The following is a 25,358-nucleotide window of genomic DNA, read 5'->3' on the forward strand; positions in this document are numbered from 1 at the left end:
CTCAGTTAACATGTTTGTTTTTCTCAAGGCTTTTGTTGGAGTTAATGATGTCACGCTTAATTGTGGCACACACACACACATACACTTCCCTGTCTCGGAGGAATAGGCAGGACTGTGTTTAAAGAGGAGATATCCACCTTAAAGTGGATTCTCGATTGTTACCTTTGAGTTTGCACGTACACTGAAACATACATTAAGTGCCAAATGTTATTAAGACTGTAACTCTGGAGCCACAGTTACAGCACAAATAGGGATTTTCTGTGAATTTATTTCCTGGTTTCCTTCTACACAGGCTGAACTTCAGGGTCAACAACCTGCCAGCCTTCTACTGTTTGTTGATTTTACCTCTTACTGTCCTGAAAACCCATTAAACAGAGTCGACATTAAACGGTACCTTGCACCTTTAAATCATGTCCGAGAAAAATCCCAAAATAGTCCTCCTCATTTTGGAGCTCGCCCGGCGTCTCTGGAAATGAGCTAATGTTTCACTGTGGTTAAATATTAAATCTCTTACCTGGAAACTGAATTAGATTTACTTCTTAAATCAATAACATGTAACTTTTAACTGTTTATCCGTAAATGCTAAAATTAACCCAAGAAGTTACAGGTCATACGAGACCAAATGAATTAAGCGAGAATGTGCTCTATTGCTTATGAATTCAACTTTTAATTCGTGAAAGACAGAGTCTCCTGTTTCTGATCTCAGAAGTTACATTGAGGCACTTTAAACCTGGCTGAGATATGAAGAATCCAGTTTCCAGTTATAGCTGTGTCCACTTTTGAGAAGCATAATCCATTTTAGGGCACTATTAAAGTTAAAGAACGGTGGGCAGTGAGTCATTTCAGAAGGTCACTGTGTTTACAGGGCTGATGTAGTTCAAATGTGTTAAACATTGACTAGTCTTCCTCCCTCTGGTCCCAAATGCCCCCACCCCCCAAAAAAAATAAGTAATTTTTTTTTTCTCCCTTTGAGCCAGAGCTCCATCCTCTTGGCTGATAGCCAGAGACAAAGATAAGATGTAGGGCACTTAGCTTGGCATCGGCATGGGAATCCTGTCGCCTGGAGGCCTTAATAATTCAGTGCCTGAGATAAATTTACTGCTTATGAAGTCATGCAAAAAAGATGGAACAGAGCTTTATTATTATCTACTGTATACCATTCTTATGTGCATACCTAATTTCCTCATGGAATTTTTGGTCTCTTTAATGTAGTGTGAGAAAACTTTCACTAAAGCACTGACAACCTTTGTTTTTTTTTTGTTTTTTTTGTTCCATTAAGAGCCAAAGTAAACACACATACATGCAACAGCAGTCAATATTTGCACCAGGTCCTTCTGCTGCTTACTCACGTCCCGCACTGTCGACCGCATCTTTCTGACAGGTTTAACACCCTGTAGCCATCCTGTGTGTGTGTGCATATATAAAAGGCAGGTTTGCTTTGAGCCTACAGCCATGGGTGGGGTGACGTCGCCTTGTGTGCTATCAGGGTTTCTTTTCCACTGAATGTAAATGTTCCCTGTCCCCTGTCAACACTTTGAAAGTCAATCCTCCCTCCAGCGCTGTCAAGTGACACCAGCGGCAACGGTGTGTCACTCAGAGGCCTTGTTTAACCACGTCCTTGCTGTTGTTGAGAATAGAAAGGCATGTTAATAATTTAATGAAGTAATAATCTAAATTAGCAGATTTTCAATGCTTTCTTCTGGTCTTCTATGGTCCCTTTCAGGTCGGAAACTCGTGTATCCTTTACCAAAAGTGTGTGACTTTGCATGAGTGTACCTGATAAGACTCAGAAGGTCAAGAGGACACAAAGGGTGGAGGATTGTTAATCCTCGGTCTTGCGCATCGGCTCAAAACACCTCTCCATCTCCATCTCATCTCCATTATCTGAAAATAATATGATAGAGGATAGAGGTCGTCAGACTACCTACTCAAGATGAATAAGACAAATCATCTTTTCATTACGGCACGAAACGGGGGAGAAGGAACGAGAAGGGTGCAGAGAGGAAAGAAGGAAATGAGAAAGAATAGAATATGAAGACGGATGGTTCAGTCAAATGAGGGAGGAAAGGGAGAAGTTACACTGCAGGTCAGTGGACACTGGCTTTTTATCACTGTAAGACACTCATATCTTAAACAGTGAGCGCAGTTCATGTATGATTAAATGACAAAAATGAAGTGAATTATTTCTGGTTTGGTATGTATTAGTCATCTTTATTTGCTTTATTATTTTTTTTTCATTATACAACAATAAAAATGCAGCAACTGTCCCAAAAGTTGAATAACAGAACGTGTAGGTATGCTTTTAAAAAACAAGGCACACTGAAATGACATTCATAAATTACAACATGAAACATGTCTAATATGTTGTGATCGTGATGATCCAGGACAATGATCTTTAAAGAACTACTTCGATGATTTGGGATCGCGCTCACATGAAGTTTCATGAAATGATTTTAACAAAGATCCAAATCGAAGCAGCAGAATCCAAGATATTCTTTTAGTTTCTAGAACAGGCCAAACTCTACAAACCAGACCTTTGTGTTTTAAGTCTGTAGTCGTGGTCCAGGCTGAGATAACCCTCTTTATGACTTGTAAACTAATATTTTATGTATCCAGTCGGTGGAGTGGATCAAACCTTGAGTCCACTCTTCTGCTTGATCCTGGCGTGATGTTGCTCCCTTATGTTTCTTCACACAGGGAAGAAAGAGGTAGACATTAAAAAAAAAAAAAAGGAAAACAAAGGTGAAGTCAGTGCAAAATACATCTGCACTTTTTGCTTTGGTTAAATTTGGCTTTCTCCTCGTCAGAAAGATGGATTTATTCTGGGTATTGTCAAGAGTGTTACACATTAAAACTAAATATTCAACTGAACTGATTTGGCTGTTACAGAGAACTAATTATCACATCCTCATTGTCATTTCTCTGCCACATTTGGGAATTAGACAAGGTTTGAAAAATTTTCCTTTAAAGAGAAATGACACTTTGCTTATTGGAGGAGGAATTACAAAAGTCACTCATTTGCATCTGTCTCTCTCTGACACACACACACACGCACACACACACACATACACACAAAGATTTAGACCATACAGTATTTTTAAAAGTAACATTCGACATGAACATGGCTGAAAATCTCTTTCACTGAATTTCTCTCCACAACACATGATTCTTGACACTGTAAACGCTTACTGAATGACAGCACGCCGTCTGCCCTTCACTATAAACGCACTCATGCATGTAGACGCGTGCTTAGAAATGAAAGGCACATTTCATTAGAAAAAAAGTAAGGCTTACATCCTGGTGGAACAACTGACAGATAATCCTTAATGGATTAAGTCATTTGTACAGTATCTGCTCATGACCTCTTCGTACAATGATGATTAATATAAATGCAGCTCGTGGTAAAATATGATAAATCCAGGCTGAATTAAAATAAGTAGCTTCATCTGGCTTCAACAGATGAAGATTCATTCTACATGTTCACTGGAGCGAAGCCGATACGAACATGACAAGACCGATATAAAATGAACAAGTAAAAGCAATTTGCTTTGACGTTTGTTAGATAAAAAAATATTTTTTCCTATAACTACTATAAATAATCTTAAACTAAAACAACAAAACTAAAATTTTATGTTTTAGATGTCTTACAACTAAGCCAATATAATAAGATACCTTACTTTAAATTGTAGCACAGTCTAAAAAATACATACATGTAATTTCTAAATGCCACGTGTTCGAATTAAAGATGCAACAATCAATATTTAGAGATTAACAATTAGTAACATGACTATGTGTAAGAAAAAGGGGTTGTTTGTTGTGATGAACACAGAGAATTATTACTGAACTACACAGCTCTACACGGTGCTTTGGCATCTTTCAGGTTTTCCAATTTTCTTTCCATTTGTTGATTTGTGGCCTGCAACTTTACTTATTATTTCCGTTCACTCTCACAGCTCTGATTAATGTTATATCAATCCCAAGCAGGACGTTTTTACCGAAAAGCCCTATTAAGCCAACTGTGTGCTACCTGTTTAGCACAAGGCAAAGTCAGCAGCTAGCAGGTGGACACAGTGGCAGAGAGGCAGATATTTCTCAGGAGTCAGTAGCGACCAAAATGGAGCTAAAAGGTGAGTGAATATAAGACATTCATTCACCAGGTGAGGACAAACACGACTCCATGTGAATAATAAAGTTCCTCCATGTGTGCTAGATGTGTAAACAGGCAACATTTAGCTAAAAATAATATATCAATGGTGTGTTTACAGCTTGTTCTACTGCCCCCGAGTGGGCAAAAAAAAAAAACAACAAATAAGACTATTCATGCAGCTTTAAGGTTTGCTGTTCATGTCAAAATAACACTGTGACTTACAGCTTTAACAGGAAATATTCTGTCTAATTTGTTGTTTGACGCAGAATCCTGCATGTTCTTTATCAGACATTAGGGAACGAGTTTATGAATTTGAAAAGCAGCCACATCGACCTTACAACATGAGCTGTAAGAATGCTAAATCACACTGATGACCGGGAACACTTTGACATCATGTTCACGCCATTACAGGATGTGATTACTGTTGCTTTCCTCTTATCACACTGACTGATGCTCCAGTCTGTTTCCTGGCTCTGTGGCTACTGTACCACGTTGTTCCTTCTTCCTGTTTGGGAATGACTACCTGCAACTGTATCTCAGGCTGGCTGCACCTGTTCCTGGGGGGTGTAGTTTTATAAACTTCTACTACTACTGCGTGCTAATGGCAGGAGTACTAAATATTAATTTTGTTATGTGATGGTTTATTTTTTGTTCAGTTTTGAACACATTCTTTGCTGTTTGTTAACTTTGATACCAACAATGTTGAGAACTGACACGTTGACACCATCAAGAATTTAGTTTTGCATTTGTTTTGTTTGTGTCTGTCTGATGTAGCCACACATTGTGAAATGCAAAAAAGATTTTTCTGAAAATATTTCATGATAATATTTGAAATTGTGTAAAATTTTAAGGGAGTCCGAAAACTTTTTTCTACCACTGTAGATCATGGACCGCATCAGCATGTTGAGTAATAAGATCTTAGTCCACTGGGAGAGCCCTTGTTCAGGGTTCTTTGACATCAAGCAGCTGCCCTGCTGCAGTCCATGAGCAAGGCACTACTGTAAATATATTATAGGAGGAAATGGAGTGTATCACAACTAGACACACCTTACCCCCTTCTACTTGTAAAATAACCACTGTCATCTTCATCAGCAGCACGTTTCACTCCATGTGGAGCGAGAATGTGGAGGGACGACTCCTGCTCCTCCTCTGCTGATGTTTTAATGTTCTTGTTTGGGTTTTAAAAAATGTCCAGATGTTGCTTCTCTTCGCTCCTTGGAAAGCTGTAAATTCAGGAAATAAATGTGGTTAGACACAGATAAAGTCAAGAAATGGAGACACGTATGTTGCTGATAAAACTATGAGAAGTTACCTGGATTTTTATCATTTCTCTTTGTCCAAGTTGTCTGTTTGCACCTGGTAGGAGAGAAATAAAGTTGATTTAGTACTTAAAATAAACCGTTGTAAATGGATTCTTTGCATTTGTATTATCGAGTGTAATGTCTCTCCACCCTTAAACAAATTTGTTTATGACACAGATACAGTCAAGCCTGGTGAATCTAAACAGGCTCGCCCCAAAGTCTGAAGCTGAGACTCTAATCTCTTGTATTACCAAGCCTGAATTTCAGGAACTGCCAGGGAACTAGGAAACAAACAGTAACAGAACCGAGGGTGATTTATTGTGATTGTTAAGCTTTACTTACTGCTTTTGGACAGCAATGCTTTGCATACACAAACAATGCTTACCAGACTAATATCACCAGACTAAAAGTGTCTCTATAGTACTATAAAACTGGTGCACCTACACAGAAAGCTGGAAAAAACTGAAAAGGCAAATGAGGTTGACTTAAATGTGATTATCACGCATGCACCTCTGATGGCTAACATTTAGGCTGAATTAGTGCTCAATCACTCACCTTAAAGCGACAGTGGCACCTTTTTCTGGTTCTTTTCTGCAAAGGTTTTTTTTACTTTTTTTTTTCTTTTTGCAGTTTAATGTGATGCTGCTGGGAGTGTTGAATGTTTCTGAATATTTTGTCACAGAGGAATCTGAAAAGCAATCAGCTAGGAGGAAATTTCTGTGCTGTTCAACAGCGGCGTCAACAGGAAGACACAGTTTCTCTGCACACTCTTGTAAACAATAAATGAGAGACTGAGGAGAGACGAGTGGAGGGAGTTCATGATCACCTGGAGTATCACATTTTCACTTTCTGTGATGCAAACAGAAAACGTAAGGCTAAATATTGCTGCGGCTTCCAGCAGCTCTTCATCATGGATTTTTAAATACTAATTAGTGTTTAATTGAAAATGTGGTTTGTCTGTTTGCAATTAAACTTGTCTTGAGTTGACGTGACTTCAGCTTTCACATGTGAACGTACCATATCACTGTCAACACAGTATATGGTACATCATTAAAAAAAGCACAGACCAGCTGCGGCGCTTACATGCATAAATAATTTTGCACACATCACCAACACTTATTTATACACAGGGTGTCAGCGGGAAAGAACCCAACTGAGACAGAGACAAAGAGAGAGCCAGATGAACAAGTTTCCAGAACACAGACCTGCTGGGACTCAGACGTCGTCCGGCTCTTGGGCTCCACCTCAGTGGGTGATGTAGGGACACTCCCATTGGAATCTGTTATAAGCAGCGTCCGTCTGTCCCTGGATGGTTTTTCACACTTTGTCACCCGGAACCTGGGAAGGGCCAAAAAAAATAAATAAACAAGAAACACACAACACAAGGGTGTTGAATGTTTCTGTCGCCCGGGACACAAATAAGGACCAAGGTTTCCTATATTGCAGAGCGGGCTCATTAAAACAAGCTGCTGCTCTCATGTGAGGAAACTGGCTGAAATAACACACAGTGTATACGGCTGAACTCTTTCAAGAAAGTTTAAAGAAACTTTGACTTCTCTAGGTCAAAATAAAACACTACTTAACTGACCAACTTTGCTGTTATTTTTCTTCACTTTGTCAATACAATATTTATAGCATAAGCAATAAAAATAAGCCCCAGAAAATAGTCCTTTAATGAAAATGTCATGGCTGAGTTCATACTTCTGAACATAAGCTCAGTTACTCTCATTTGTGCAACAGCTGGCATCTGCTTCCGTCTCTTCTCGCTGCTGATAATACATACACACACACACACACACACACACACACCTTCTGATTATCACTCACCTAAACTTTACACCTCTCTCAAGCACCCATCCACTCACCATTCACACACACACACACACACACACACACACACACACACACACACACACACACACACACACACACACACACACACACACACACACACAGACTCACTCACTCTAAAGCTTTAATTAAATCAGCAAATGAATATTCGTATCCAGTTCATGCTGACCCTCTGCGTGTACGGCCATTCATCTGGGTGTGCAAATGAAAAGCAGCCCCTCTGCATCCTAATCAGCTCACAGCAGGACATTAAGGATGAGGAGAACACTCGCTGCAAGATGGAGACGAGGCTGCGCGCTTTCCTGGGTTCACTAGTGGACTAGAAAATGGTGTCTTTACTCTAAACATCGAGGGCACAAACTACATGCACTGTGACAGATTTATACTGGCAACATACTCCAGTACTACTACATACTTTTTAAAAAGTATTTTAAATCTGCCATTGTTCACATTCATTTTTACTTGCTAGCATTTGTATTCCCCGCCTGTGTTAGAGCACTACAGCACATCTTGGCATGTTATCACCACCTGTTGATCAGTGTAGTGGTGTGACACCACTGGCAGGGATGTGTACTGTGCCATCCATACGAGATAAACAGAACAAAGGCCCGCTCACAGGAAAACAGCTTCCCTTCTGCTATCAGCCTCGATTATTTTTGGTTTCATTTTTTGTATTTATATTTAATTTTTCATTTATTTATTCCCTATTCCCCTTATAGTTTTTATAGTTTGTTTTCAGTGTTGTGATTTGTGTTTTGTCCATTTGTATTTGCTGATCTTAATGATGAATAACGTTCGTACTACAAATGAAAAAAATAGCCTGACATTATCTATTCAACAAAATGCTACAAACACAATCTTGGGCAACAGCAAGCTCTGGTAGAGAGACGTTAGATATCACAGGTTTCCATGTTACTCTCCCTGTCTTCCCAGTGTGGTGTGTTTTTAACAGGGGTCGTTCCCACACAACACAGGTTAACCACTGAAGCTTCCCACTGAACCTCAACACACTCTGACCCCTGCAGCCTCTGTTTTCCCAGGCTTCTCCCTGACCGTCCACCTGTGTGTTTTCCAGGTCACTAGTCTGATGTCAAAGTGCACAGAAAACTCAACCTATGAGACAACGTGTGGATTTTTCAGTGCCTATTATTTAGAGTTAATGTTTAATTGTTAATATTGCGTTTGTGTGTGTGTGTGTGTGTGTGCACTTGTCTGATGTGCCTCTGGGGGCAAACTGTGTAAGTTTTAATTTACCTCTGCTAATTAAACTGCATGGTGAGATTCTAAGAAATTGTACCGATAAAAAAAAAAAAAACACTGTGAAGCAGCAATCAACTCTCCTTTTTGTTCTTTCCTCCTTGACACACACTCTCACACTCACACACACACCTGCCCACCTGCCCACAGCCAGGACCGTGACCTCTCCGTGGTGGCTGCGGCGGTGCTCTGCCTTACGCGCCGACGGTTTCCTCATCAGAGGCCATTTCTTCTGGCTGCAGCGGGTGCAGATGTTCTTCTGGCCACCTGGGCCACCGATGGTGTGCAGGTGGTTGCAGGTGTGCTTGGCGGCTCCTGGAGGCGCCCCCGGTGATATGGGAGTCAAGGGAGGGGTCGGGGTGCTGGGGGAGGTGGGAGTGAACGGAGGACTGAGGAAGACAGACACAGTTATTTTCAATATATTATCCATTACAGTTCACAATTACACATTATTTATGATATGAGTGTGTAGTCACGGTTGCTGCTGAATTACCATGGCCTGTTATTAAGAACAGAGCACAAGTTAAATAATGTAAATTAGACCCTGAACAATAATTACGCAACAAAGAGAGAAATGAACCACTTATATGTCAGCAACTGTTACAGCACCGTGCAGCATCAAATGATTAAATAAAAGAAAAAATAGATTTTAACAGAGAATTCAAGCTCAGCAGAAATGACACATTCATATTTCATCCTTCAACAGTGCAAAACAATCACAGACAAGCTCTTTGAAAATCACTCTGAATGGAAATTATGTTTAAAGTAATAATGGAAGCAATTTTCTGTATGGAACAGGCATCAGGTGACATGTCGGACACCTGATCAGTGGAGAATTATGCACGAGACAACAAGCAGTACCTGTAATATTAGAGCTATCACAACACACACTGTGCTCTCTCCACTTTCACACAGTGTTTATCTTGGAAGTGTGTTAACAGACACTAATTGAGGCCAGCTCTCTTGTCTGTTTGCTTTCTCACATCGTTTTTGAGAGGAGCAGTGTGTGCATGTTTTATGACCCTGGAGAGCAGCTCTTCACATTGTTTACACACAAAAGTAGAATAAACAGCGTTTCTACTCACTGACATGAACATGTTATATATAGTATATATGTCAATGCATGTGAAGCAAGGGACAGGAAGTATAATAATGAGTTGTGCCTCTTTCATTTGTAAAAAAAAGAAAAAGAAATTCAAAGTTTGGGAACCAGTGGTGTAAGCAATGTCTACATACGTGCATGTGCAAGAAACATGTATGATGCACATGTATAACATGAGGATCCATGATGAGCAGAGGTATGAAACATGACTTTGGCTCACAGGAGGAAGAAAAGACATGACCAAAGGGAGAAACTGAAGTGAACTGAGCATGTTGCGGAGAGAAGAAAAAGCACTGAGGGACGGTGGAGACGCGGAGGCTGGAAAACCGATGGGGAGGAGCAGCAGTGAGAAGAGGGGAAGTTAAGTACCGAATCTGGAGAGGCAGATAGCGAGCCCTGGCCACACTACAGTCACTCTCTTCCTTGTAGCCCTTCTCCATCCTTCACTACTTTTCCTCCTTCTCTTTCTGCCTGTCTGTCTCCCTCCCTCCACCCTAAGTGTCCCATAAATTATCCCCACTGATACCCCTCTTCCCCCCATTCCTCCATTTCTAAGTGATCCACTGGCAGGCTGCCCAACCTGGCTGAGACAAACAGAGAAAGATATGAAGAGTAACAGCAAGAGAAAGAGGGAGCACTACAGAGAGCAATTTGAACACAAAGGGAAAGAGAAACAGGAGAAAAAGACATGAAGTGGAAAAATGTGGGAAAAGAGATTTGGAGAGAGCACTGAGGAAGCGAGACACATGAAAGTGACACCAGGGAAATGTGTGCGATTGCAGATTTTTTTTTCCAGGACACCCAATGTGACTGAGCAGAATACCTCAATATCTAATCCTTGGCAGAGGCAACACTCCTACTATTTATCCACACTGTTTCTTCCCAACAAAAGAGAACATCTCTCCTCTCTTTACCTCTCTCCTTTCCTGCCAGAACAATATGTAGCAGGACAAGAAAGATGACAGGAGGAGAGAGAGTGGAAAACATACTCCACTAACTCGATTTACTCAGACTCCTCCACTGTCACAAGCATCTCCTCCTCCTATCTGTCTATCTGCCAAACTCCCTCTCCCCTTATCTCAGCAGCAGAGCTGCACTACACTTGCTCATTTACTCAGCTCGTTGCTCTGTACACATGAATTGTAGGTTTTGAATAGTGACGACGCCTAATCTCAGTTTAAACCATCAGCTCCTGTTCGTCTGACGCAGGGTTGTTTCACAGGAACAAGCAGACAGCATTTGATTTGAGATGTCAGTGTGAATGACCCGCTCCATTTCAGGGCCTATGGATTTCATGCTATTAAAAAGGATCCTGCTCATCAGACGCAGGCTAGAGCTACAAATAACAACTGACCATTCTCTATTGACCATTAGCTCAGTTACAGGATTTCTGTTCTCATATGACACTACAGCCACTCAACATCACAGAAAGTTTTGAAACAATGCGTCAGACAGAGGCAGACAAAAAGGGTCTGATGAGGCAGGACGTCCTCACCAGTCCACTGATTGATTTAGAAGACATGGAAATAAATTATCGGAAAAGCTGAAGATTGATGAGACTGTTGTGCCTAGAAATGGTTGCTAAGCTATGACTGGACAAACACAGTTTAGGTTAGGGATTTAGCAACTGTCAGTTATAATAGTATTATAATATCTATTATATTTATTATAATAATAATCATTTCAGCGCTAATTCAGGCTTCCGTAGTTCTAAAGCTCTAGATTTAAAACATCTTGGCTTTTTTTGCCCAGTACAGCCCTTTGAAGTGGAGTCACAGTCACACTCAGTGTATTCTGGGTAGGAATCCAATGAGGAAACACGCCAACAACTGTGCTCAATATGCTTTAATAATCTCCCAACACAGTGATATGGGGCACAGAGGCATTTTGGGAATAGTCCCCAGCTGCTTGCCCTCAATCAAGCCCTGCCAATCTGGAAAAGTATCAGAAGAGAAATGTGGCCTGATTGCCTTGACTGTTCATTTCCTGCCCTAACAATTCTGAGCTCAGTCAATTCTGCCGTGACACCCAAAGGTTGTAAAGGAGGCTTATGGTGCCACCTGGTGGCTGAGATAGTTAACAGAGTTGGCCTTTGCTCACTTATTTTGAGATGAATTAGAGAAAGAGAGAAAAATGTAGTTAATAACCGATGGATTTGGAGGAAATTTACTGTTTACACTTACCCGTCAGAATCGATGCTGTTTTCATGAACCATGGCTTTCAGGGCGTCCGAGTTTGCTGAAAAGGGAGAGTGAAAGAGAAAGTTAGAAACTTAGACCCACAGATGAAAGGAAGAGAGAGAAAGAGAGAGATAACAGCCGTGTTGGGAATTGGTGAGTCGAACGCTTCAGTGACTTCAAAAGCAGAGCGCTTATTGAAAGATGGCTACAACAGATTAACTCCTTAACACAATTGACTGCATGGCACATTACATGCAGTCGCTGAACACAATTACTGCTCACAACAACCTCAGGGGAATGTGCGAAACCAGAAAGAACTTTTGTCTGTGCAAACAAACTCCAGAATATGACCCTGAAAAGTTAAATGTCTGGTCAGAAATTTGGCCCCCGGGAGCTGCACATCAACAATAACTAACCGCTTCTGCTCCCAGACAAAGGAGCATCAACAGACACTCAACAGCTCAGATATAGATTTACATAATTTGCTCCCAGAGCCAGATCTCCCTAAGGCCTGGCCCTGATGCTGACTTCAACATGAGCACACAGATAAAGGAATTCCTCCAGAAAAAGGCTGAGATGTACTGAGCTGCTACAGAGAGACAGAGATGACTCATGGAGGTGAACGCAGGAATTTCAGATTATGATTCCATGTAATCATGCACAGACGTCTGACTCAAAACCGCCGTCCTTCTTATCACCCCCCGCCGTGTCATCCTCATATCAGTTATTTTTAGTCCATAAATATTGTGAACTTTTTTTGCTTTTCATTTTATATGTTATATTTTATATTATATATGATTCATTGGGTCAATAAATCATTAGTTTGAAACAAGACGCACATATAGCATTTCGAGTAAATGTGAAGGGTATAATACTCTTTCCATGATTCACAGGTATTCAGTGAGAGTATGGTTGTGACATCTTTATTTTGTGATTCTCTGTAGATGGCAGTCTTCACTCAGCAATAAAGGCTACTACTACTGCTACCCATGCTCTCTGCTCAATTATTCTCCTGTGTGTTTATACACATGCTGCTGCCGCTCGAAGAAATATAACATACACAGATCACTGTGCATGTTCCAGAGGATTATTTCCATGAAAACATAGCCAGTGACAAAGTTTTCACTGTGTGTCTAGAATAAATGTTGAAGCAACTGTGTTTATGGCCGTAGCAAAACACATTTTTACAGTACGATAATGAAAATACGCCACGGCCTTATCATGGAGAATATTTCCAAGGTAGGAGTCCTGAACCACACCACGTCTCCACACTGATAATGTGAGGGTGAGTCACAGTTAACGGACTCCAACTCCAACTCTACAAATATTACTGATACAACAAAAGCAGTGATGAGTCAGTTCAGAGCTTGCCTCCCAGGGGGGGTGGACAGAAAAATCAATTTATAGCACAGTGATGATGGCCAGTTACCAAGACAGGACAATACTGCCTTCATCTGTCATCATACATTAGTCATCTGGATAAGATACAAAGGTTTAGGCTGCATTGTTGAAATCAGCTGTAGCACTGGGTTTTAACAGAAGCACACTTGTGTTTGCTCTTTATGTATACAGGCAAAAACCCCACAGTCAGTGCAAGCTCTCCTGTAACAACACAACCACACTCCTCTCCCTCTCTCTCTCCTCCTCTTTCATTTCAGACAATCCTTTCCACTCGTTTGATAAACAATTCACAACCCGGCTAAACACTGCATAACCCCACATCTCAACCCCGGAGAGTCGGTCAATAAATTTCCCAAGCAGCCTCTTTGTGTCATGAGAACATTTATTTCCATATCTTGTTGTAAAACTATTAATGACCTGAAATAACCTAAACTGAAACTCGTGACTGAACCTCCATAATACCACTAAAATATCCAACTGTAGTCTCCACTGTCAGGAAATTTGACACAATACTAACATTGATCCTAAATTCTCCTGTTGCGACTTATAAACTAAGTCCAAACAAAAACAAAGCAGGTACTTGGTGTAAGAAGAAGAATTAAACGCTTGTATGATTCAGATTGGAAACAGTGGTGTAACTAACCATGTTGTTTAAACGTAATCATATCAAATTTTCCTTTAAATTCCTCTGTGATGTCCTGATAACGAACTTCCACGAAGATCCTCATTCATGAGCCAAATTCTTCTGAGAAGCATCCTGCCTACACACCACTACCACTTCCTTCCTGAATAGCGTGTGACAATGCCAAAACAATAATGGAGACTGTAATCACTTCACGGCAGAGGTCTAATAAAGGCTGGACTTGACCGAGGTCAAACCCCGTCACAGGGATTTTATCAGAAAATGTGAGAAACTGTGAAGCGCTGCTGTGTTGGAATGAATTAACAGCCTCTGTGTAGTCACAAAAATACCTGTTCCTTAAATGTGAGAAGCAAAAACAGAAGGGGAAGCAAAGGTGTGTGTTCAAAAGTTAGGTATTTTTAAAGTAGCAGAGTTTATTTTAGTATGTTGGACACGTACCTTCATTTTTCATGATGTAGTGAACAATCTGTCCGACTGTGTCATTGTTGTCACTCATGGTGTCATTCAGCTCTGAAAGAACAAACAGAAACACTTAGTACGTAGGCAATCATAATGTCCTCAAGAAGCTTTGATGGTTCACCATTAATTAACATGACAGGCAAATATACCAACAGTAAAACAGGCAGAGCAAACATTACAGCCTAAAAGCTTGTGTTTAAATGTTTTCACAGGACATTCACAAACACTCTTCAGGCATGGCCTAAGGACTCCAACAGCCTGAACCCTTTTACCTTGAAAAACACTAAACAAGATACCCATAAATAATAACTTAAGAGCACTTAGTATTACAACTGGATGACATTAGTCCCCTAGGTTTTACTGTTTAACTGGAGAGGAAATGGAAATAATTAATCATAATGGGAATTCACACATATTTATGGAGCATTTTGTTTGAATATTATCATTGTTTCTGTTGTTTTCTTGCTGTCTTCAACCTCCATTAATGGAATTTCTGGCCACTTGGGGGCAGTGCAACAAGCTGTAAACACAATACTGGCATATTTATTACATTATAAAGTTGATGGGGTTAATGTGTGAGCAAATAGTTGCCTGTTTAAACATTCAGTAGATATGGAGCAACACTGGCATTCAGTAACACCTTTTAGATTACACACAGTCATTTTATCCATTGTTAATAGAAAAAAAAATATTAATGAATGCAGCTTTACAGGTTCTATGAAAGAGTGATAAATAACAAATGTCTCCACCTGTTTGTTTATCATTCACAGATTGGTAAACGTTTCTAATGTGTACACCTCTTTTGTTAATTCGTCAAGTTTCAGTCCTAACATGTAGTGAAAGTATCGGCATCTATGTATTGGGTGAAAAACTTCAGCGACATGTTATTTTATTCACATTGCTCAGCTTTGCCTGAGACCTTCGTACACATGCTCTATAGTAATGTGAAATCATTAACCGTCTTTTCTCACGAAATTTGAAAATGAGCCCTTCCATGCAGCACACACCCCTGTGCGGCACTTCCTAGAGTTTCCTGTTGATTGCTTCCTGAATCTTTCCTTGCCTCTGATAAACATAATGCTCTTTGGCTGATTTTAAACAAGGACTTGCACGATGTAAAGAAGCTGCTCGCAGCTACTACACATCACAAGCAGTGTGGAGGGTGGAAGAGACAAAAGCATGAAGGCAAAGAGATAAAGGAAGAAACCTGATCATTGAGAAACTGATGAACTGAATGAGTAAGGACAAAACACACAAGTTTTTTTTCCCCCTATTCTTTTGTGTTGACGTATGAGAGAGAGAGAGGGTAGGGCTGTTTGACAAAACACACAGAAACCCAGAGACAACAGGAAAAACCCTAATGCACTCATGACTTTTGTGCTACTGCTGGCACAGAGCTCAGGCTTCGATACCAGCTTTACGCCTATCCATTTCAATACCTACTCCATTTCACAAATGTGGTAATGATTGACAGGATTCAATGGAAGAATCAGAACTTTGGTCAACCTGGGAAATATTAGAGGCTTTAAACGCCAGGAGGAAAACTGTCCAGAGGTCAGCTATATGATAACAGATAAGTAAGAAAGGCAGACAGAAGGATCTCGAGTCGATCTCAGCAGTATAAACAGTTCTTTCCATAACATTTCTCGTGCCTGTGACATACCCCAGGGCAAACCAGTGATGCCAGACATGTCACGTCTGCGCATACTCCAAGGAGAGACGAGAGCGCTAACCTCACCTCACTCTGAGCGGCCATGCCAAGTACTCTACTCGCAAAAAAGGGACATGACCAACGCAGAAAGGGGAAAACTAAAGGAGTAAAAGGGGCCTCACTTTCAAGGAAGTTCAGAAAGTCAAGTACATCATGTGACAGGCCAGTAAACTCTTCATCGTACACAAATTCCAAAACAATTAAGCATAAACTGCAGCTATAATTACAAGCCAACGGAAATTAAACAGGCCTTGTGCTGAGAATTTTTTTTTTTTTGCTTCACCTCGCTTAACACACCCCTCGTTGAGTCAGAACTTGAGTGATGTGAATGCCAAATGTCTTCCTGGTTTCTACGAGACTCAGCTCCTTAAAAAGACAGAGGCCTTTTCTCAGTAGAGGAATATGACTAAGATAAAACTACAACTTTACAAGAAAACGGTAAAAGCAATGACTTAAATACACCATTAATAGCATCTCAGAGTTTCAGTTTGTGATTTCACAGGGGTTTTCTGAAGATTCATTCATCAGCACAAACACTGAAAACCACTTCTTATTCAATGGTGCATAAAATACATTTGTATTCCTTAAATAAGCTCTGACTTGCGTGGGTTTTCAGGATTTTTAATCTTGTTTTATGCACAGAGAAATACTGATTGCTACAGGCTTTTGGCAAAGAAAGGTGCCATTCACATCACACAAGTCTATTCTGATCATCTGTCTGCACCTACAGTACGTGGCACACACCAAAAGTCTTCAAGTCAGGAATGTAGTACAAGCCTGTAAGTATTAGCAGGCAGGTGAGAGCATCAAAGTGGTTTTATTACATGACGCCTGACCCTGATTTCCAAATTCACATGACAGGAAAAACTGAAAACCTAGTGCAGACCAGTGACCAATTTGGAAACAATGCAAAAGAAATATATTTTTCTGCATTTACTTTTCCACTGATGGAAAAGCATCACAGTCTGCCAGAGAGAATTTGGATGTGGTTAATGTTTTACTTGACAGGAATTTTTCAATTCTGCTGCTGAAGAGAAGACGGACACAAGGTGGAAAGGTTGAAATAGTGTGAGTGATAATGTACCTAAGAGTAAAAAAAGTAAACCAGAATGGCTTCAACTGAAAACACAATACTGGCCACACCTTTTACAAAGAAAAAAAAAGACATGATAAGATAAATGCTTCAGCAAGACAACGGCCATACATTATTTCCTAGAAAAAGAAACTTTTGCAAAACAGGTTGCCCCATAATATTTTGACATTTTGTATGCTAACAAGTTAGAGCTTCATTCCTGTCAAACTATTTTAAACTCTCCATAAGCTAAAGCCCGGCCGAGCAATAATTTTGGGTGTGTGCGGTATGCTTTAAACATGATGACTACATAGATGTAATAAACACATAAAGCTAATCATAATGGTGTCAGACACAAGATTCATGACACAGTTTATTACAGCACATCAGAATCTGCCTCAACTCCCTCCTTCTTTTATTAAGACTTCTTTACCTCCGCCCAGTTCAGGATCCTTTTGTTCTTCTTCAAAAACCTCATCATCATCATCATCATCCTGGGTCTCAGTAGTGCACCGGTAGCCTTTCCTCTTCAGCACATGGCAGATCACCACCCCCAGCAGGCCCAAGAGGAAGAAAACAGGCACCAGGACGAAGGCAGTGTAGTCTGGTTTGGCACCTTCTGCTCCACCATCACCTTTTCCATTAACTATAGTTTGATTCACTGGAGAAATGAAAGGGGGCAGGAAACAGAAAAACAAATAAGTTGTTGTTGCAACAGGACACAAATAATATTCTGTCATCACAACGCCCTTGGTGGCAACCTGATATCCACAGTGAGACTGAGGGCACACATGAGGCCAGAGCTGAGCAGCTGAGAGGATTAAAATGATATCAGCCGCAACACGACACAGCTTTCATGTTCCTTTCATGGATCAGTCGAGTCTGCTGCTGTCTCTGCCCTCTAACTGCTTGATCAGGGGCATGCTGTGTCCCCTCTCCACAGCACTGAGGACCCATTTGGAGTAAAGCCGGGCTCAGACCACAGGAGTTTTGATTTTGGAATCAGGTTTTATCATGCACAGAAGGAGAAACGTCAAGTTCTTCTCTCTAATTTCCAACATGAACACATGACAAGATTAAAAAATAATGGCACATCACTCACTACAAGATATTATTAAGAACATCGTGCCAGAGGGAGCAATCAGGGAGCAACGCAGCACCTCACGTGATCTCATGGGGCAGCAGACGTGAACAGAATGGAGACAGTGCTGCAGCAACTTGCTTTAATGTTAGTAATACAAAAAGTAGAAGGCTAAATGAGTCTGAAGGAAAACAAAGTCAACATGGGTTGTCGATTCTTCAGCGAGAATTGGAGGTGAGACTTTAACAGCTTTCAAAGGCCAAAAGAGAGAGTGTGAGTACAGACAGGACTGAGGACTTCAGAGAGGCCGCTGAAAGACAGCCTTACAAGTGTCCTCTAAACTGTTGGTGATGGGGACAAATCATTATGTTTCTTTCATTAAAATGCCTTATAGGCTGAAAGAGCTACGCTGCCAGTTCCTGGTGTGAAATTAACATTTAAAGCCATAAAATATACATGAAAAAGGTGCAGAAGCAGTGCATTTGAGCCTGCTAAAACACATAAACCCACTCTGCATGTAGCAAGGTAGGTTACATCTTAGGGTTTGATATGTAACTGACGGCAGCAAAAGGATCACAAGGACCATAAACTTTACTACTAGCTCAACTTTTTTTCTGCTCCCACTCCCATATGCCCACCACCTACAAACCGGACTTAAGACTCATCAGGGTGCTACAAGATTCTTGTGAAAGGTGCTTGAAGCAACTCCTGAGTACATGCTATACTTTCAATTTAATAAATTTAAGGCATAGCTTTAGGGCTGTAAGTAACAACTTGTCCAAGTTGTTTTGGACATAATATCTTGAAACTGATTAGGTCAAAAGGTAAGGTCAAAACGTAGACAGTGACCTTTGGTCAGCTATAGGCGAAAGCTGCCCTGACTCTTGCTGTTGGAGCACCACGTGAGGCATTCCAGCACAACACACAACAGGGCTTTTGTCTGTTTTCCTGTTCTAATCAGTGTGTGCGTGTGTGTCTGTGTCTGTGTGTGTGAGAGACAGAGAAAGTCAGCGAGAGACCTAGAGATGCACGGAGACAGGCAGAGTGACAAAGGAGCTTGCCATTTGGACAGAATCTCAGTGATAATGATTAAGATCCTCATCCTATTTTGAAATGTACTACAGCCCTGTGTGTGTAGGGACATATCTGTATACCTAACCACATGACTCCTGATGCATACAGACATTTGTGCTTCTCCATTGTCCCAGTTCCGTTATGCATCAGACTGAACACACTGATAAAAACCATTGTCTGCTCACTGACAACTGATTTTTACCTACAACCTCAAAATGACAGTGGTTCCCACTAAAGTCACAGAAATAACCTCTAACCTATTCCCCTTTCTGATTCAAAACTATTTCTGTCTACCATGTCAAATCCATCTATTGAAACATCCTTTGTAGGATGGACCTGGATAGGTCAGCATTGCTCTTCTGCTAGTTTAATTTCCTGCAGTTTTATCAGGATTTAGCCTGTGAGAAGTTGTTTGCCTGAAGGTTATCGACGTCTTTGCTGTAGCAGCCTCTTTCACAGGATGATGTAAAATCAATCTCTGCAAAAACACACGAGAGGAGATGATTTGTGTTCAGAAATACCTGGAAAATAATAACCTGCAAAACTGAGCTGTTGGCTTCTCTTTACATTTGTATTCAATGTCTTTCTTTTTCCTTTTCTATCTCCTCTCTTGAACATCAGATTTACTAACAGAGAACAATTTTAGCTATTAATAAAGGTAATGTCAATTTTAACTCTGCTAGTATTTGATCTGTTGAGATTTGAATGTTGAACTTTGCATGTTTTCTGCGGCGACCACATTTGTACATGGAAACCACCCATTACGCATCAGTCGTTTACGCAGATGACCAGCAGACAAGACCAGAAAGAAAAGGAAAAAAAAAAGAGGATGTTAATGTTCCTCCCTGCTGATCTCAGCAGTAACCCTCATGATGTTTGCAAACCTAAATGAGTTTTTCCGGTTTTATTTTAGTTCCAGATAACGTGGTGAGATATTTCTTGGCAAAAAAAAAGCCTTAAATAATAATAGTCTGAGTTAAATGTTTTAAAACAGGGAATCAGAAATGGCTGCACAACTTTAAAACACTTCTAATCAGCGACTGACTTCTCAGCTGTACTCCATCAGTAACAGGATCCTTCAGTAAACGTAACTGCATCACTCGTCGTAAGACGGAGAGAGAACAGAAATGGAAACGGTTCGAAAATCACCTCATTCACCACTGTTTGAAACGTGAGTAACCTCCACTTCACATTTTACAACAATGTCTATGACCACCTTAAACTGTGGGCGTCACACTGTCTTAGTACACTCTACAATCTTTACAATCTAGTCTAGAGACACTTAACAAAGCCTCCACACCTCAAATCATTCTTTTCTTGTCTTAGTAGCCCCAAGACATAAAGTACTAGTAAATTCACTACACAGTTGTTAATCAAGATATTTTTCTTAACTGAGAACTTGACAATAAACACACTCAAAGCCTTTCATTCAACCACAACAACACGTTATTATGAAGACTCTGACTGTGGCTTGCCCATTTCCTCACAATGAGGAAATCATGTGCAGCTAGAAAAGCGATTCTAAGACCCCTTCCCTTAAACTATCCACATACTATTTCAGACTACATGAGAGAGCCCTGTCATTTCAAACTCCCAGTACTTTATCCCTTTACTCACTCATCCATTAGTAGAAATGAGTCATTTCTTAATCGCATTTTCATTTACAGTCATGGCTCTGTGAGTTCAGGCAGCTATTACAAAATAGTAAACCACTGCACTGATAAATTCTTATTGTAAATGTCTGCATTTATACAGCACAATCATACATATTGGCAGGCATGCACATGCTTGTTAAACTGCATTCTCTGAATGCATCCTGAGCCATGAGAAGGAAATTCAGATTTCACTGGAAGGATAAGGCAATTACTGCCTCATTTCTGAAAGCAGATTTTCTAGCTTATCGAAGCTTTCAGGAAATGACAAAATGTGCAATAAACAGAAAGGAACGTGGATACCCCAAGTCCCCACACTCATTAAACTATTCACATTCGTTCGTTAGCATACTGAAACATGAATCTTAGTGGTATCACACACAATGCTACAAGTAGCTTGATTGTGCATCAGTCTAGAGCTTTAGCCCACATTAAACTGTACGCACACAGAGTGCTTACTAAATAAAAATTACAGTCAAGGTAACAGTCTATACCTGATTTATGTTATGCCTATGAGCCCATCTCAACCAGTGGTAAATACAAAGCAATATGTGCTAGTGACAACAAAGCACACACAGCACGGTCTTCTTGTGTGTGGACATGAGTTTTCTCTCAGATATTGTTCCATCTAAAGGGATTTTTACAGGCACAACCCCCCCTCAAAAAAAAACGTTGGAAAAATAAAGGATTATAACTATATGCAACAGAAATGATTTTTATGGCCTTTCCTATCCCTCTAATCCTCATGTAACCCCTCACATTTAACTTGGGACCCCCCAAGTTGGGAGCCACCAACCTAAACTATAATAATTTCAGAATTGCATGAAGTCATAAAGGCAGCTGAAACTTGTACAGTATGCACGCACACATTACATGAGTGTATTCTTACTTCAAAACCAACACACTGGATGATTTGGTCTAATTGAATAAGCATGAGGATTCAGCCTTGGCCCTCTGCAACCCACAGACTCCTGTGGACCCTCCATGGAAAATGGAAACAGGCCTGGCATTTTAAAGGTTATGAAGAAAACCAAAGAGCAAAGCAATGGTTGGAACTAACAGAGAACACTTGCTTGAGCGTTTCTGGATGCAGAGACATGTACAGTAGTCTACTCTGACACATTAATGGTCTTGGCTGCATTTTAAAAGAGACTTCCACACACCACATCCACAAGAGGCTTTTTTCTTTATAACGGTTCTAACAGTCAGTGTAAAATATTCATTGTTGCTCATGAGACATCTTCAGTAGTCGATGAAAGACGGCTTGTTTGAACAGGGTTTTTGTGCAAACACTTTAATCTAATTTGTAAAGATAAGAGATTTTTTTTTCCACAATATTATTATTTTTGCCTAGGTAGTCAGTTCCACTAATTCATGATATTACTTATTTTTAAATTGATTTTATCAGTTTTAGCATATAGTTACAGTTTCTTAACCTATTTTAGACAGACATGTTGTTTTATGGCATTTACATGTTAAAGAATCTAAGTATTATTGAGCTGCAGCACCTAAAATCACTGATACAAATTCACTAATATACATTTACAGACACTGAAACTAGTAACAAGTTAATTTCGTTTAAGAGGCAATTAGAGGTAATGAATTGAATGATGCCTGACCTTTGCCATGAGGTTTTCAATTTAGGTTTTGCATGTTTAATGAAGAGAAATACACTGTATCATCTGGTGTCGGTGAAAGTTTGGAGTTTAGCAAAGGTTTTTTTGGGGTTTTTTTTTGCAGGATTCATTACATCTAAATATTCATTGGAATGTGTTTTATGACAATCCTGATGAAGGCCAAAAGCCAAAGCATGGTCTGATAAGAAAGTTATTCTTCACACTACAAATGCTGCTAAGGTTTCTGCACTCTGCATCTATGGGATTCATCACACTAAGACTTTGAAAAATTAGTAATTAGCTAATACAAATCTGTAAGTACAGTCTAACCTGTAGCTTTTAACTTTGTTATGGCCATTAACAACATTTTCTATATCTAGCTGCTAAATGCCAGCTGTTTTTTCTCCATCCTTTCTAAATTGGCTGCATAGTATGTTTAAATCTGTCTGTCATACAGCATGTGTAGAGTTTCCTGCTAAACCTCTACAAGCCAGGTTAGCAGGCAGCTGTACTTTCCACACAGGGTTCATGTCGATATCCTGCCGCCGCTCTAACTTCATTAGGTAGTTTTGAGGCGAAAAAGAAACTTTTCCTGAGGAAGAGACGAGGAAATACGGAATATTAACAATTCTGACTGAGCAGAGGTCCTACTTTACGCTTCACGTCCAAAAAGAGATTGAAAACAAAAACCAAAAAAAAAAGGAGAGAGAGGGAGAAAAAAAACTTGGCAGCTTACGCGTTGTATCAGCCATGGAGGGACAGGACCGCGGACAGCTGTTGGGGAGCCGGTGATGCTGCCGACAGGAGACCGTTGAACGTCTGGTCGGTCACCAGACACCGCGGTCAGAGGGACTTCTTCCCAGCATGACCGTCCTTCCTGATTCCCAAAGAGCGGATACGCCCTGATCTTAAAGCGGCAGTGCCTCCAGCAGAGAGCAGTGCACAGGAAGGGGAGCGAGATGGCTCACTGACTGCTGCTTCCGTCTTCACATGAGGACATAATAATTCACACATTATGAACGAATGAGCTGGAGCATCACTGCCGGTGAGGGGCGGAAGAATCTACACAGAAGTGGTCGTTCCTCACCCTGCCAAATGAGTAATATCACATCCATCAGATGACCTTTGACCTGAGTGCAGTGGAGTCAGGTGAAGCAAGAAGGACATGGACTCATACTAGTGCTCATGAGACCATGAGCTTGTAAATGTGTGTGTAAATCTGTGCATGTAAAAATGCATGAGAAATTCAAGTTTGTATATGTGTGGAAAAGATTTGTATTTGTAGAGAAAAAGAAACTGTGTGAATGGTAGATGGTCTGCACCACTTTAGGTATGAACTCAGTGAGTTTTAAGATTAAAAAAAACAGGCAAATGGGATCATACATAAAAATATATGGGATGAGAGCATTCAACAACAAAGTATTTTATTTTATTTTATTATTCTCTTTTTAATAATAATCATATCTTCTTATCTTATTTCCTTTTTATTGTTATACCTTCTTATCGTATATATTTTGATCTTATCTCTTATGTTTTTATAAGTGCAATGAAGTAACAACAGTTTATCTCTGCTAGCACAGACTGACTGTGCCCCGTCATTCACTGTTTAGAGGGTTTAATGAACTAGCAGATGATCTGCACCAACATTACCAGTCAAACAAGACATTCATATCTCATCACAGTAAGTGTGAGCTTATATATTATATTATATTATATTATATTATATTATATTATATTATATTATATTATATTATATTATATTATATTAGTTCAATCCTGCATGTCAGTGTGTCCTTCCTATGGGGCCAATCTTATGCAATGCTACCCTCTACTGGACACATTCATGCTGCTTACTTTTGAATGTTAAATTCTTATTGTGGCTGATCTACATTCCTCATACTATGTAGGTGTGATTTTCTAATTTTAGTATCTGCAAAGTCTAGTATGCAAATATATCAGTCCTTCACACTAAGTTCTTTGCACTAACAGTATGTACTGTACATGACTTTCTTGCATCACAAGAAAACAAACTGACTGCAAATCAACTATGTAGGTTTTCAACTTTTTGATATCTCTCATGAAATGTTTATCTGTATTTGTGTGTGGCATATTAAAAACTATTACATTAATGTTAAAAATGTTGTGGTGCCTTGTATTTTAAATTTCTTTGCATTTTTTTTGCATGACATCCTTTCTTCAGAACATTCAAATGTCAAATATATTTGCACACAGAGAGGATTTTCCAAGAAACAAGACACAGTCCCTGCTACAGGTTGCTTGTCACACATATATTTGCCTCTTAGTCACCTGAACTGAACCCTGGCTGTTTTGGGGTTTTTTTTTTCCAAGTACTTTCAAAGTGGTCAACATAATGGTGCAGTAAACTGGTCTGCATGCCTGTATCAAGTGGACACTAGCACCTGTCATTAGGCCATGTCGTGCCAATTGTGTACACCAGACTTTGGGCCAGATGGCTGTGTGCAGCTCAACAAAAGGAAATGCTCTAAAATCCAAAATTAGTAACCAACCAGTCAAACTGCAGCTCATTTTAAAGAGGCTGAAATGTAGAGCTTTGTTTGTCAAAGCAGTCAAGCATGATGTGAAAATAAATCAAATTAATAATCTGTTGTTCTTTTATTAGACATAAATATTATATTAACGCTGAATTTTGTGGCAGGCCAGCTGGTAACAACATTCTGCACCTCTATGCAGCTTTTAGGTCATCGCTGTGGATTTCTCGCCTTGTGGGTGAGTCTCATGGCTCCACTGCCATCTCCAGTAAACAAGCTCAGACAAGCCAAATGCAACCTA

At 40.1% G+C, this 25,358-nt stretch overlaps 1 protein-coding gene across 5 annotated transcripts; it reads right to left on the reverse strand.

The window, feature by feature from the left end:
- Nucleotides 1–1,219: 1,219 nt before the first annotated feature.
- On the reverse strand, nucleotides 1,220–23,478 carry rell1 (RELT like 1). 5 transcript variants are annotated; one of them, XR_005893181.1, is made up of 10 exons: nucleotides 23,284–23,472; nucleotides 17,558–17,785; nucleotides 14,321–14,392; nucleotides 11,842–11,896; nucleotides 8,697–8,945; nucleotides 6,654–6,786; nucleotides 5,460–5,503; nucleotides 5,200–5,370; nucleotides 1,777–1,884; nucleotides 1,220–1,621 (listed from the first exon to the last, which is right to left on the reverse strand). XR_005893181.1 is itself a non-coding variant. In XM_041031355.1 (8 exons), exons 1-7 carry the CDS (start codon nucleotides 23,297–23,299, stop codon nucleotides 1,795–1,797), a joined length of 843 nt encoding a protein of 280 aa, XP_040887289.1. In that variant the 5' UTR covers nucleotides 23,300–23,478; the 3' UTR covers nucleotides 1,220–1,621; nucleotides 1,777–1,794. The 5 variants fall into 5 exon arrangements, 3 of the variants coding, with proteins under 3 accessions (XP_040887289.1, XP_040887290.1, XP_040887291.1); XR_005893180.1 differs by lacking the exons at nucleotides 1,220–1,621; nucleotides 1,777–1,884 and adding an exon at nucleotides 2,190–2,687; XM_041031355.1 differs by lacking the exons at nucleotides 5,200–5,370; nucleotides 5,460–5,503 and having other exon boundaries at nucleotides 23,284–23,478.
- Between the last annotated feature and the right edge of the window lie 1,880 nt (nucleotides 23,479–25,358).

This window comes from Toxotes jaculatrix, chromosome 23 (genome assembly GCF_017976425.1).
Source record: "Toxotes jaculatrix isolate fToxJac2 chromosome 23, fToxJac2.pri, whole genome shotgun sequence".
Taxonomy (NCBI): Eukaryota; Metazoa; Chordata; class Actinopteri; family Toxotidae; genus Toxotes; species Toxotes jaculatrix.

Bases quoted from the DNA above. Each gene is read 5' to 3' on its own strand.
- rell1 (XM_041031355.1), bottom strand. The intron at 8,946-11,841 runs GTAAGTGTAAAC...TGTCTTCCTCAG, and splicing joins AACAGCATCGATTCTGACGG to TCCTCCGTTCACTCCCACCT. The intron at 6,787-8,696 runs GTGGGCAGGTGT...GGCCCTTCCCAG, and splicing joins ACGGTCCTGGCTGTGGGCAG to GTTCCGGGTGACAAAGTGTG.